This window comes from Ceratotherium simum, chromosome 1, assembly GCF_057802395.1.
Source record: "Ceratotherium simum simum isolate JZ-2026a chromosome 1, ASM5780239v1, whole genome shotgun sequence".
NCBI classification, from domain to species: Eukaryota; Metazoa; Chordata; class Mammalia; order Perissodactyla; family Rhinocerotidae; genus Ceratotherium; species Ceratotherium simum.
In genome coordinates, this window is record NC_141900.1 from 66162084 (window position 1) to 66174644 (window position 12561).

A 12561-nucleotide genomic window follows, 5' to 3' on the forward strand; every position below is an offset into this window, starting at 1 on the left:
GATCATATGGTAGTTCTATTTTTAATTTTCTGAGGAACCTCCATACTGTTTTCCATAGTGGCTGCGCCAATTTATACTTCCACCAACAGCGTACAAGGGTTCCCTTTCCTCCACATCCTCAGTAACCCTTGTTATCTCTTGTCTTTTTTTTTTTTAATGTTTATTTTTTTGGTGAGGAAGATTCGCCCTGAGCCAGCATGTGCTGCCAATCCTCCTCTTTTTGCTGAGGAAGACTGGCCCTGGGCTAACGTCCATGCCCATCTTCCTCTACTTTATATGTGGGGTGCCTGCCAGAGCATGACTTGGTAAAGTGGTGCGTAGATCCGCACTGCGGGTTCCAAACCCGCGAACCCCAGGCTGCCAAAGTGGAGTTTGAGAACTTAACCACTACGCCACCAGGCCAGCCCCATCTTGTCTCCTTGATGATATTAATCCCTTATCAGATATATAGACAAGTGAGATTGCATCAAACCAGAAAGCTTCTGCACAGCAAAGGAATCAACAGAGTAAAAGGCAACCTACGGAATGGGAAAAAACATACGCAAACCATGTATCTGATAAGGGATTAATATGCAAAATATATAAAGAACTTATAATACTCTAGCAAAAAGCTAATGACTCGATTAAAAAAAGGGCAAAGGACTTGAACAGACATTTATCCAAAAAAGATATACAAATGACCAATAGATATATGAAAAAATGCTCAATGTCAGTGAAATGCAAATCAAAACCACAATGATATATTATTTCATACCTGTTAGGATGGCTATTATTAAAAAAACAAAAGACAACAAGTATTAGAAACAAAAGGAAGGTATAACAGCTGTGCACATAATAATATTGCATCAAAATGTTTAAAGTAAGAATTGACAGAACTAAAAGTAGATATAGACAACTCCACTGTTAACAGTGGAAGATCTTAACACATTCCTCCTCTAGTAACTGAAATAAGCAAACAAAAATAGTGGAAATCTAAAATATGTGAATAACACAATTAACAACTTTGCCTAACTAACACATGTAGAACTATACACCTAGCAAATATAAAATACCCAATCTTTTAAAATGCATCAAAAATAGAAAATACCTGGAAACAAATCTAATGAAAGATGTGTAAGATCTCTAAAAATCTATATAACATTATTGAGAGAAATTAAACAAGAACTAAATAAGTGGAGATATATATTATGTTCTTTGGTCAGAAACAAACATATTTAAAGATCTCAAAATTTTTTATTTACTGAAATGACACCTTTCTTCAAAATTAAAAGGAAAGAAATATGTGTGGGACCTCCTGAGATTTCATCTAAATTAGGGGGGAGGAACAAGCCTAAAACATAGGTTTTAAGAGGCACTGAGAGAAAGAATACAGTTGCTTTCTGCTTGTCTCCTGTTGAGTCCAGCTCCTTTATAAAAAGTTACAGTTGTTAAAAAGAAGTTCATAAATTCACCTTGTGAGGAAAATTAATCTTGACACTGATTATGAAAAATGTATCATATAGATTCTTAAATAGGAAAGCAATTAGGTAACAGAGTAGACTCAATTATAGTTTCGCCAAAGGTACATAACTATTCTTCAAATGCATAATTCTTTTATTAATGCTGCATGAAAACCAAAGGCATTTTAGCAAGGAAATAAGATAATATAGCCGAGGATGTAACCTTCAATAGAGAAGAATTCAAAGACCCTAGGGACGCAACAAAAATAAACTGGGAAGTACTGGTGCTTTGGCAAGACTTGATTTTAATTTAATCTTTGAGCCTCAGTGTTTTCATCTCTAAGACTAAATAATACCCGTCTGACTGGAATCCTTCAGGATTAAATGAAATTAACACTGAAGTCTGGCATATGTTAGTCTCCCTTTGCTTCTTCTCATAGACCAATATTATTAGGATATGCAGATCTGGACCATCCTTCTTAAATGTCACAATTAAGCTTTGGCTAAAAAAAATACTTCACAGGTGAAAATTTAGATACAAGCAGCTGAGTCGACATTCTGTTTGAAAACGTAGAAAAGTGACTTCTATTCTTGCCCCCAGCTGAAGATTTCATCATATTTCTGCAGATACTAGCCTCAAGGTCAGTAGGTCTGATGGTAGGTCAAAATTTGCTTCCAGGAAACAAAAAAGAATTTTGAATCTGGTCAAACCCTTGGACCAATTTTGTTCCTGAAATCAGAGATGAATGCAGACACTTTAAATAAAATTATATATAAGAAGTGAAGCCATAAAACTCTTCTGTAAGCTAATTTTTGATTCCCTGTTAGTTTATATATATAAAATTTAAACTATATTTTAACCATTGTAGCCATAATAAACACTATCATACTAACAAGGAGAAATCAACTAGAAATTCATCTACTAGAACAGGATGCCAGCTCAGACAAAACTTTTAGAGAGAGAAGCTGACATTTATAGTAAGAGAAGCTGCCTCTAATTCTAGTAGAAGAAACATCAGGTCCCCTGAGAAAAAAACATTTTAATGGCCTCTTTTATTTTTGAAGGTCAAAGGTGAGTAGGCACCCACTTTTCTTGAATTGAACAAAGTTTGTTTGGCTTGACAAAGACTCCTTTCTCAGACCCTTGGTGTGCGAAATTTGATGTTCAGTGAAGAGGGAGGACCTGGAAAAAAATTTCATAGGGAACCAGGAGTCTTCTGGGGGAAAATCTTTCTTTTCTGAGATGTATCCATATTTGAACATCTCCAAGAAAACAGTGGGTAAACTGACAAGACAGGACCCCCAGGAACTTGAAAAACAAACACATAGCACAGGCAAGAGAACTTGGAACTTGTGAGCTCACACAACGCCAGAACTCTAGTCTCTTCTTAGGAGAAGGCTAGTTCTGCAGAGAGCCTTTAGCTGATGCTGAGATTCCTTGACTCGACTTAGCTCTCTCAGCACCACACGCATGATATGAGACAAAATGACCATATTTACATAAAAGAGAGCTGTACCACTCATAAGTGAAAGCACGGAGTTCAGGTCAATTTTAGTATGAAGCCCCCAGCATCTACGGCTGTCAGAAGTTTTCTGTCTTCAAGAAGGTGAATCTGAGTTCTTGATGTCAATGCCAGCCAGAGGGTCTTAAGTTCACACTTGGCCTCAGGTTCATTCAGACATTCCTGTTCTGTAGGACAGGAAACATGATTTGTCAGCAGGGCAGCTTCAGACATTTCTCTTCAGTGGGAACCCTCAAAGAAGTCTACACAGCAGCCTCACCCCAGCTTTCCTGAGAAAGCTCCAGAGCAGAAAAAGAAGACACACAGCAGGCAAATGCAGAAGCCAACCTGACTTAGGAGCTCCATAACCCATGGGAACCTCCACAAGGGAAATGCAACTTAAAAAAATACTTCACTTAAGGAAGCCCAAAGTTATGGCATTCCCTACAGGTAGAACTTAGTTCATTCCTTCCACTCTGGATGCAATTAGGCAATCACCAAGCAATGTGCCTGGTAACATCATGGACACAACACACTAGTAGGTTTCCAAGGGAAGAGAGTGAAAAGGTTAACTGAGGGTCAAATTCTCAGGCAAAAGGGGAAAACATTTTGCTAAACAACAGTGTGGTAGCATCCTCTGTGTACCCAGATCCGTAATGGCTACAGAATCCTCCAGATACAAGCAGTCCCATTTCTGGCTCCAATGGTGAGGCGAAACCATCTAGCCCTGATCCTTGGACCAAATAAATGGCTGATGTGCTTATCAAAGAAAGAGAAACTCCAGGAACGGAAAAAGATACTCTTGTCACAAGCAGGATGAGGGCATAGAGTCACATTAATCTAAATATTAAAAGAGATGTGGCCTTATACATACCCCAAACAAAAAACTAGTTATATGAAGAAAGAAAATGAAATTGATAACCGGCTTTTTATAAATACAATATATCAATACTATCTCTTCTGGAAATAATTTGTATTTCTATCACTTCTAATTTTAATCCCTTTTACTTTCCTTAGTCATAACAATCTTTCCTATCTGACTGGGAATGCTCTAATAAAATGCAAGAAAAATAGAATATATTATAAATTAAAATCCAGTTACTAAATAAGTCACAATTTCTCAGTGTCTTCAGAAGGATAATATCTAAGGTCCTATCACCCCAAATATTCTGGGTTTCTACAACGGTCTCTTGTAATTTTTTCTTTAAAATATAGCCTATTCTTGACTCCTTCACCCCTATTTATCAGACAATATGTTCAGGAGACATGAACTAATTTTAACCTTAACCTACGAAAAATATAATCAAGAATAAAAGTCTTAGAATACTCCCAGAAAAATAACTTTGAATTATCCTTCTGTTAGCATGAAAAAACAAACACACATACAAACAAAACTCTATCTATTAGTTAAAAAAAATGAAAAGCCAGAAGTGATGTCAGTATCATGGCATCATAAGACATCCCTCCATTTTGTTCCCCCCTTTAACAACTAAAATCTGGCATCCATCCATGAACAAAGTGCCTCTGTGGGATCCAGCACCATAGGCCAAGGGTCCCACCCATGCATTGGGTAATAGGCAGACAGACCTTGGTATGGGCTGTGGAACCAGCAGGAGCCAGTGAACTGTCCCCAGCCCCTCTTGTCCGCAGATGAGAAAAACCTGGAGAGTACTAACTTGGGCAGACACCCGCGGATGCGAATGAGAGACCCTTTGTAGAAGTCCAGTCTTCCCGAGGAGAGGCTCCAACACTCCACTGGAGCAAAAAATATATATATATATATGAGTTGGGATGCACTGGAGAAGGTAAGAAGAACTTTGCTAGCACCGCCCCTCCTCCAAGGTGGCACAGTGCGGGGCTGAACTAGCAAGTGGCAACTTCTCCTATGGGGAAAGGGAGAGCAGTGAATATGTGCCTGGATTCCCCAGCTGTGCAGGACACTGCTGGGAAAAAACATTTCTCTCCCACAGCACCCAAAGTAGTGAGGTGTGACCTCCATGACTGGGGGGAGGGAGGAGATTAAGAAAGAGGCAGATAAGAATATAAGAGGGTATTAAAAGGATGTGGATCCTTATGACTGCAGTCAGGACTTTAGGAGGAAACCTGCCCATCAGCTGCTGGGAAAACTTCAAGCAAGGATCCCCCCACTTGGCCCAAAGGCATCCGACACCCCCTGAGTGTTAAACCCACACCACCCCTACTCTGCAGCCAGCTCCTTGTGCATGCTCCTGAGTGTGGCAGCAAAAGTGAGCTCTGGTAGACAAGGAGCTCATGCAGAAAACAGGCCAGGGTCTGTGGGCAAGGGAGAAACCACAAACTTGAGCTGTAGTGCCACCTTCTGGAAAACAAAAGAGGTTTCCAGTAGCCAGCCTGGTGAGTTGTAAGATCTAGAAAAGACACACAACTTAGTAATTCTGCCACAAAGAGGCAGCAAGAAGCATCGAGCTGGTGTACCCACACAAGGTCAGAGAAAGCCCCAGATACAAGCAGGACCAACAAAGAATATCTCCCACTTGAAGGCAACTAGAAAAGACTGGAGGTGACTGCTACTTCAAATGCAAAAACAGCAACACAAAACTCCAAGGAACATGAAGAATCAAGGAAACATGACATTACTGAAAAATCTCAATAATCCTCTAGAAACTGAACTCAAAGATGCAGAATTCTGTGATTTACCCAATAAAGAATTTGGAATAGCTGTTTTGGGGAAATTCAATGAGCTACAAGAAAACACAGAAAGACAATTCAATGAAATCAGGAAAACAACACATGAACAACATGAGAAATTTAACAAAGAGATAGAAATCATTAAAAAGAACCAAACAGAAATTCTGGAGCTGAAGAATTCAATGAATGAAATAAAAAATGCAATAGAGAGTATCAATATCAGAACAGACCAGACAGAAGATATAACAGTGAGTTAGAGGATAGGAAATTTGAAATAACTCTATCAGAAGAATAAAGAAAAAAGAATGAAAAAGAGTAAAGGAGCCTACATGATCTATATGATGCCACCAAAGGATCAAATATCAGAATCATTGAAGTTCTAGAAGAAGAAAGGTAGAAGGGGACAAGTAGTTTATTTAAAGAAATAATAGCTGAGAGCTTCCCAAACCTGGGGAGAGACTTGAACACCCAAGTTCACGAAGCTAATAGATCACCCCATCACTGCAATTGAAAACGACCTTTTCTAAGACACTCTACAGATGGTCCCCAACTTACAATGGTTCGACTTATGATTTTTCGACTTTATGATGGTGCAAAAACAATATGCATTCAGTAGAAACCAAACTTCGAATTTTTATCTTTTCCTGGGCTAGTGACAAGCAGCACAATACTCTCTCAGGATGCTTGACAGTGGCAGCAGTGGCTCCTAGTGAGCCACACGAACATGAGGGTAAAAAACTGATACACTTACAACCATTATGTACCCATAAAATCATTGTTTTTCACTTGCAGTACAGTACTCAATAAATTACATGAGATATTCAACACTTTATTATACAATAGGCTTTATGTTAGATGATTTTGCCTAACTGTAGGCTAATGTAAGTGTTCTGAGCACGTTTAAGGTAGGCTAGGTTAAGCTATGATGTTCTGTATGTTAGGCGTATTAAATGCATTTTTGACTTGATATTTTTCAACTTACAATGGGATTATCAGGATGTAACCCCATTGTAAGTCGAGGAAGATCTGTATAATGAAACCGTCAAAAATCAAAGTCAAAGAGAATCCTAAAAGCAGTAAGAGAAAAAAAGATAAAAGATTGTAACCTATACAGAATCTTGATTAGGCTATCAGCTATAGTAATCAAAACAGTATGGTACAGGAATAAAGACTAACATATACACCAACGGAACAGAATTGAGAACCCAGAACATGCATGCATATATGGTCAACTAATATTTGACAAGGAAGCCAAGAATACTCAGTGGGGAAAGGATAGTCTCTAATAAATGGTGTCAGGAAAACTGGATATTCACATAAAATTGAACTCTTATCTTATACCACTCACAAAAATTAACTCAAAATGGATTAAAGACTTAAACACAAGACCTAACACTGTAAAACCCCTAGAAGAAAACATAGGGAATAAGCTCCTTGACATTGGTCTTGGCAAAGATTTTCTGGATTATGATACCAAAAGCAGAAGCAACAAAAGCAAAAATCAACAAGTGGGACTACATCAAACTAAAATAATTGCAGACCACATAGTGAGTAAAAGATTAATAACCAAAATATACAAAGAACTCATACGACTCAATAACAACAAAAAAATCTGATCAAAAAATGAGTAGAGGAACTGAATAGACACTTTTCCAAAGAAGACATCCAAATGGCCAACAGGTACATAAAAAGATGCTCAACATCACTAATCAACAGGGAAATGCAAATCAAAACCACCATGAGATATCCCTTCATCTGGTAGAATGGCTATTATCAAGAAGACAAGGGGCCGGCCCCGTGGCTTGGTGGTTAAGTGCACACGCTCCACTACTGGCGGCCCGGGTTCTCCGGCCATGCTGAGGCGGCGTCCCACATACAGCAACTAGAAGGATGTGCAACTATGACATACAACTATCTACTGGGGCTTTGGGGGAAAAAAAAGGGAGGAGGATTGGCAATGGATGTTAGCTCAGGGCTGGTCTTCCTCACAAAAAAAAAAAAAAGGAAGACAAGAGACATACAGCAACTAGAAGGATGTGCAACTATGACATACAACTATCTACTGGGGTCTTGGGGGGTAAAGAAAAAAGGAGGAGGATTGGCAACAGACGTTAGCTCAGGGCCGGTCTTCCTCAGCAAAAAGAGGAGGATTGACATGGATGTTAGCTCAGGGCTGATCTTCCTCACAAAAAAAAAAAGAAGAAGAAGACGACAAGAGATAACACCAGTTAGAGAGGATGTGGAGGAAAGGGAACCCTTGAGCACTGTTGGTGGAAATGTAAACTGGTATGGCCGTTATGGAAAACAGCATGGAGGTTCCTCAAAAAATTAAAAATAGAACTACTATATGATCCAGCAATCTCACTTCTAGGTATATATCCAAAAGAAATAAAAACAGAATATCAAAGAGACATCTGCACTTCCATGTTTATTGCAGCATTATTCACAATAGCCAAGACATGGAAACAACATAAGCGTCTGTCAATGGACGAAAAGATAAAGAAGATGCAGTGTGTCTATGTGTGTATATGTATATTCCATACATGGAATATTCCTCAGCCATGAGAAAAAAGGCAATCCTGCTATTTGCAACAACACAGATGGACCTTATGGGCATTATGCTAAGTGAAAACAAGTTAGATAAGAGACAAACAAATACTGTATGATATCACTTATATGTGGAATCTAAAACAGCCAAACTCATAGAAACAGAGAGTAGAATGGTGGTTACCAGGGGCTGGGGGCTGGGGGAATAAGAGAGACACTGCACAAAGATGTTGCAACTAGAAGATCAATAAGTTATGGAGATTTAATACACTGCACAGTGATTATTGTCAATACTGTATTATATACCTCAAAGTTATTAAGAGACTAGATCTTAAATGTTTTCAGCACAAAAAAAGAAATAATAATTACGTGACTTGATAGAGGTGTTAACTAATACTGTGATGGTAATCAGGTGGTAATCATATTGCAATATAATAATGTATCAAATCAACGCACTGTACACCTTAAACTTGCATAATGTTACATGTCAATTATATCTCAATAAAAAAAGAAAAAAAAACCCTAAAAGCCTAGTATATCTTTTGAATGGATAGAAAATCATTAAGGCAATATCAAAATTACCTAAAAGAGCTACTTAAATAGTTTCACCAGCACCACTGGATTAATAAATTTGCTTGCAAGGAAGTGATACACATTAGAAATCTATTCTACTATGTTGGCATGTCCAAATAATGAAAACCATAGAATTTCTGTGTTATAACCTGAAAGGGCCAACTATAAGGAAGTAAAGCAGAGAAAACACTTTAAACATGCAGCACCAATGAAGTTGAGGTTATAATTTCATTCTTTGTAGACAACTGGCAGCACAAGGCTTCTTGGCAGAATTTCTCACTGCCAATGAAAAACATTATTATCATCAGCGTTTGTTAGTTAGGTGGAAAGAAGTTCTACTGGAAAATCTTAGTGTCATGAAATTTCATCAAAATTGACCTTTTTCTGCTTCCCCAGCTCAGTTTCTTGCCATTAGTCACTTAGTTGTCTGGGGAAACAGGATACGGTCTCAATTCACTCAAATCATGAATAAAGCTCTGAGAAATAGTGTCCAATAAGCTTCTGCTCTTCAGACAAAACAGCCAAAATTTAGCAGGATTAAAAGCAGAAACTCCCTAGCATGAAGCGTAGTATTGGCCCTTATCATGTTGTGTAGCTTGGCATCCAAAATGATTCCCAAGGCAAAAGGAAAATTTGCAGGTAGATTTACAGAGATCATCTCAAATACCAACATAAAAAATTGTGAACTAAAATAATAGCAAAAATTCTTCTGCTTGTTGATCATTAATATCTGTCTAGCCAATACATTAATAGAAAATAGAATTATATGATTTTTAAAAAATCACACATGTATGTAAACTTTATAATTATTCCATATTTTGAAGAGTTATTAGGGCACAAATATAATCACAATCTAAAACTTCTATAGAAACACCAAGTACATCTTGCATTCAACTTAAATTAGTTTAAAATCATCTTACCTGTGTAAAAAGTATAAACTGAGCAAATTGCCAGGGAAGCATGAAAGCAACATTGGCAAGACAGAGTGCAATGAAATGCCGTCTACTATTGTTCGAGGTCCTTAATGGAGAGAATTGATATCAATAAGTTTTACCATAAAAGTCATCTATCACCAAACAGCAAGACTAATTGCAAAATGATGAAATCTAATTATCCCCTTACCTTGGATACAAGACAACAAAATATAGTTAACTTTTAAAAGCTCATTAAAAAGAAATTAAAATACTTGCATTATAAAAACAGTATAAAACAATCAAAATTAGAGCTTTAAATAAAATATTGTATCTAGTTTATCAGTAAATATTCTAAACATAAAAGTTTATTATCCTATAACTATGCATGACACTGGAAATTTAATATTTCAGCAAGAAGGTCAGAAAATAGAACATGAACTGACCCTTCGTACTGCAAGATATTTACCCCATATGAGCAGCAATAGCTTTTATATACCACCAGTTTCATGTTTCAAACAGCAATGAAGAAAATATAAGTGCTGGTGAAGTAATAAATGAACAACTATGAGAAAAATTTAAAGAAAATAATCTAAAACAATGACTTAGAAAGAATAATTATAGAATACAAACTATTGCACATTGAAGTTTTAATGTCCATTCTGCAATTATGAAAATTAGTAATCAACACTTTTTACTAAAGAAGACTTGAGCATCTTTTAGAATATGAAAAAAGAAATGCAAACATTTTGTGTAAATAATAAAACTGTAACTATTCTTTTTATAAGGTTATAATGGATTTTGATAAATCCTTGTACTATGTTACATAAATTTTCAAAAGCAAAACTTTATACATTCATATTGTTTAGTAATATTATCACAAAATATATTCATTAAGTACTCAGTTATCTTATATTTATCAAACAAAAATTACTTTTGGCTAACACATGCACTCAGGGATACCATCTTAAATGGTACAGAGTACAGCACATGTACTCAGGGATACCATCTTAAATGTTTAATTAACACATTTTATTCCATGAAACCCCTGACTGGTCAGACTAATATTACTTATAAAAATAAAAAATGAAAAATAAACCATCTCTCTAGGAATTTAACTGGAATGAGTGGGAACAAACAGGCAGCTTCTTCCACCATAATCTTTGAAAGAGGGTAACATACAGAGTAAAGACACAGAAATCTGGATGGGGAACAGATTCCCAAGTCCAAATTCAATCCAAAAAAAAACTTGTCATGTAGGTAACAAATCAGGAGTTAGTCTGCCCCTTTCTCAAGGTTGGTAGCCACCCAGTATGCCACTATTTACCTTCTTCAAGCTAACATATAAGAGCCTTAAATATCTCCATGGCAGTGTGCTAAGCGCTCTGTGGTTAAAGAGATAAATATGGCATGGTCCCTGTTTCAACTGGAATTTTAATACACTAAGTGTATATGCAGACAATTGTGTGTGGTTGACTAACAAATTTACAGTTTTAAGAGAGAAAGAAGACATGTACACAAATGATTTTCATACAGGCAGAATCTGATGGGTGCTAGTAAGTGAAGGACGAGGCTCCCTGGGAGTTTAGAGAAGAGCTACCACTATTTCACACAGTGAGAGATCTCACTAACACTCTATGAAACTTATTTCCATCATAAAGTTGTTTACAGTATTCTGCTATTTATGTTTTTGTTGTTTCTCAGATCTCTTAAATTTCTAAAATGCTTATAAAATCCCAACAACAAAAAAATGTGTCCAAGAAAAACAGTTCAGATGAAACTCTGGTTGAACTGCTAGAAACATCAATAGTTCAGAAATAGTCATAAATATATGAATATATATACTCCTTATCTATCTAATCTAGCATTTCCCAAATTCATTTGTGCATAGAACACTTCTTTCATAGAACATACATTAACGCTCCATCAAAATCACAGATTGGAAAACAATAAGTCAGAGAACATAAGCTTTGAGAAAGAAAAGTATCAGTTTCTCAAAAACTTTAGAACTGTTACCAAATATATATGAACACATACATTCTGATTTATTAAAATATAATGTGCTTATCTAAAATCTGTAGCCTAGACTCTTAAGGGGAAAGCAATTTTTACATAGTAATTTTAGATTATTTTCTTAACTGGATACTCTATTTTTAAAGTAACTGAAAAAAAAAAGATAGTGAGCTTAAATTTGGTAATTATAACTTAATAGACTGAAGTATATTTTAAGAAAATTAACTTATAATTTATTTAGACTTGTTTTATAAATAAAAATCACCTGAGAATCAAAGTTAAAATGTACATCTGAAGTACAAGAAATGGATAAGAAAAACTTTCCCGGAGAGGTGGTGTCCACATCACACGAGTAGCCTGAAATCAATAAAATGCTTACTTTACGTTACGTTCCATTGCAAAAAACATTATTAATCTAAAAATCATGAGTGGGATGATTTTAATAATTTTAATACTAGGCTTATTCATTTCTGAATACCTGGTATAGCTTCTCCGTTTTTTGAGCTCTTTTAACAGGCACATAACCATTAGGTAGAGAGCCATTAATTAGCAAGTCCAGAAACAAGAGAAAGATATATCAGGTCAAGCATAACTAAACCCAAAGGACAAATAAGATGGCAGGTACAGGAGCAGTGAGGATTCTGGGACTGAAAAACCAGATCTACATTCCAGCTCTACAGTGAGGACCCTGGCATCCCAGGGCTTTGGGATATATATATGCCCAGAAAAATATCTAGACAAATGTCACCTAGGGCACTCACAAACACCAAGAGAGCTTGTACATAAGTTTAATGGGTAGAGACACGTATTACAAGTAATTAAGACTGTCTCTGAATTTGTGAAATACACCTTTAAAAGAGTTAACTGCAAATTTCTAAAAACAACTAGAAGTGTTTGGGAATCACTGAT

The 12561-nt window shown here is 36.4% G+C and overlaps 1 protein-coding gene across 1 annotated transcript in view; it reads right to left on the reverse strand.

Annotated features, from left to right (window-relative positions):
- Positions 1 to 12561, reverse strand: part of DPY19L2 (dpy-19 like 2) — a 102122-nt gene that overhangs the window by 53873 nt on the left and 35688 nt on the right. The window contains exons 8-9 of the mRNA XM_004418833.3: positions 11918 to 12009; positions 9649 to 9748 (exon numbers count right to left, since the gene is read on the reverse strand). Coding sequence (XP_004418890.1) covers positions 9649 to 9748; positions 11918 to 12009 — 192 coding nt within the window. The remainder of the gene's footprint in view (positions 1 to 9648; positions 9749 to 11917; positions 12010 to 12561) is intronic.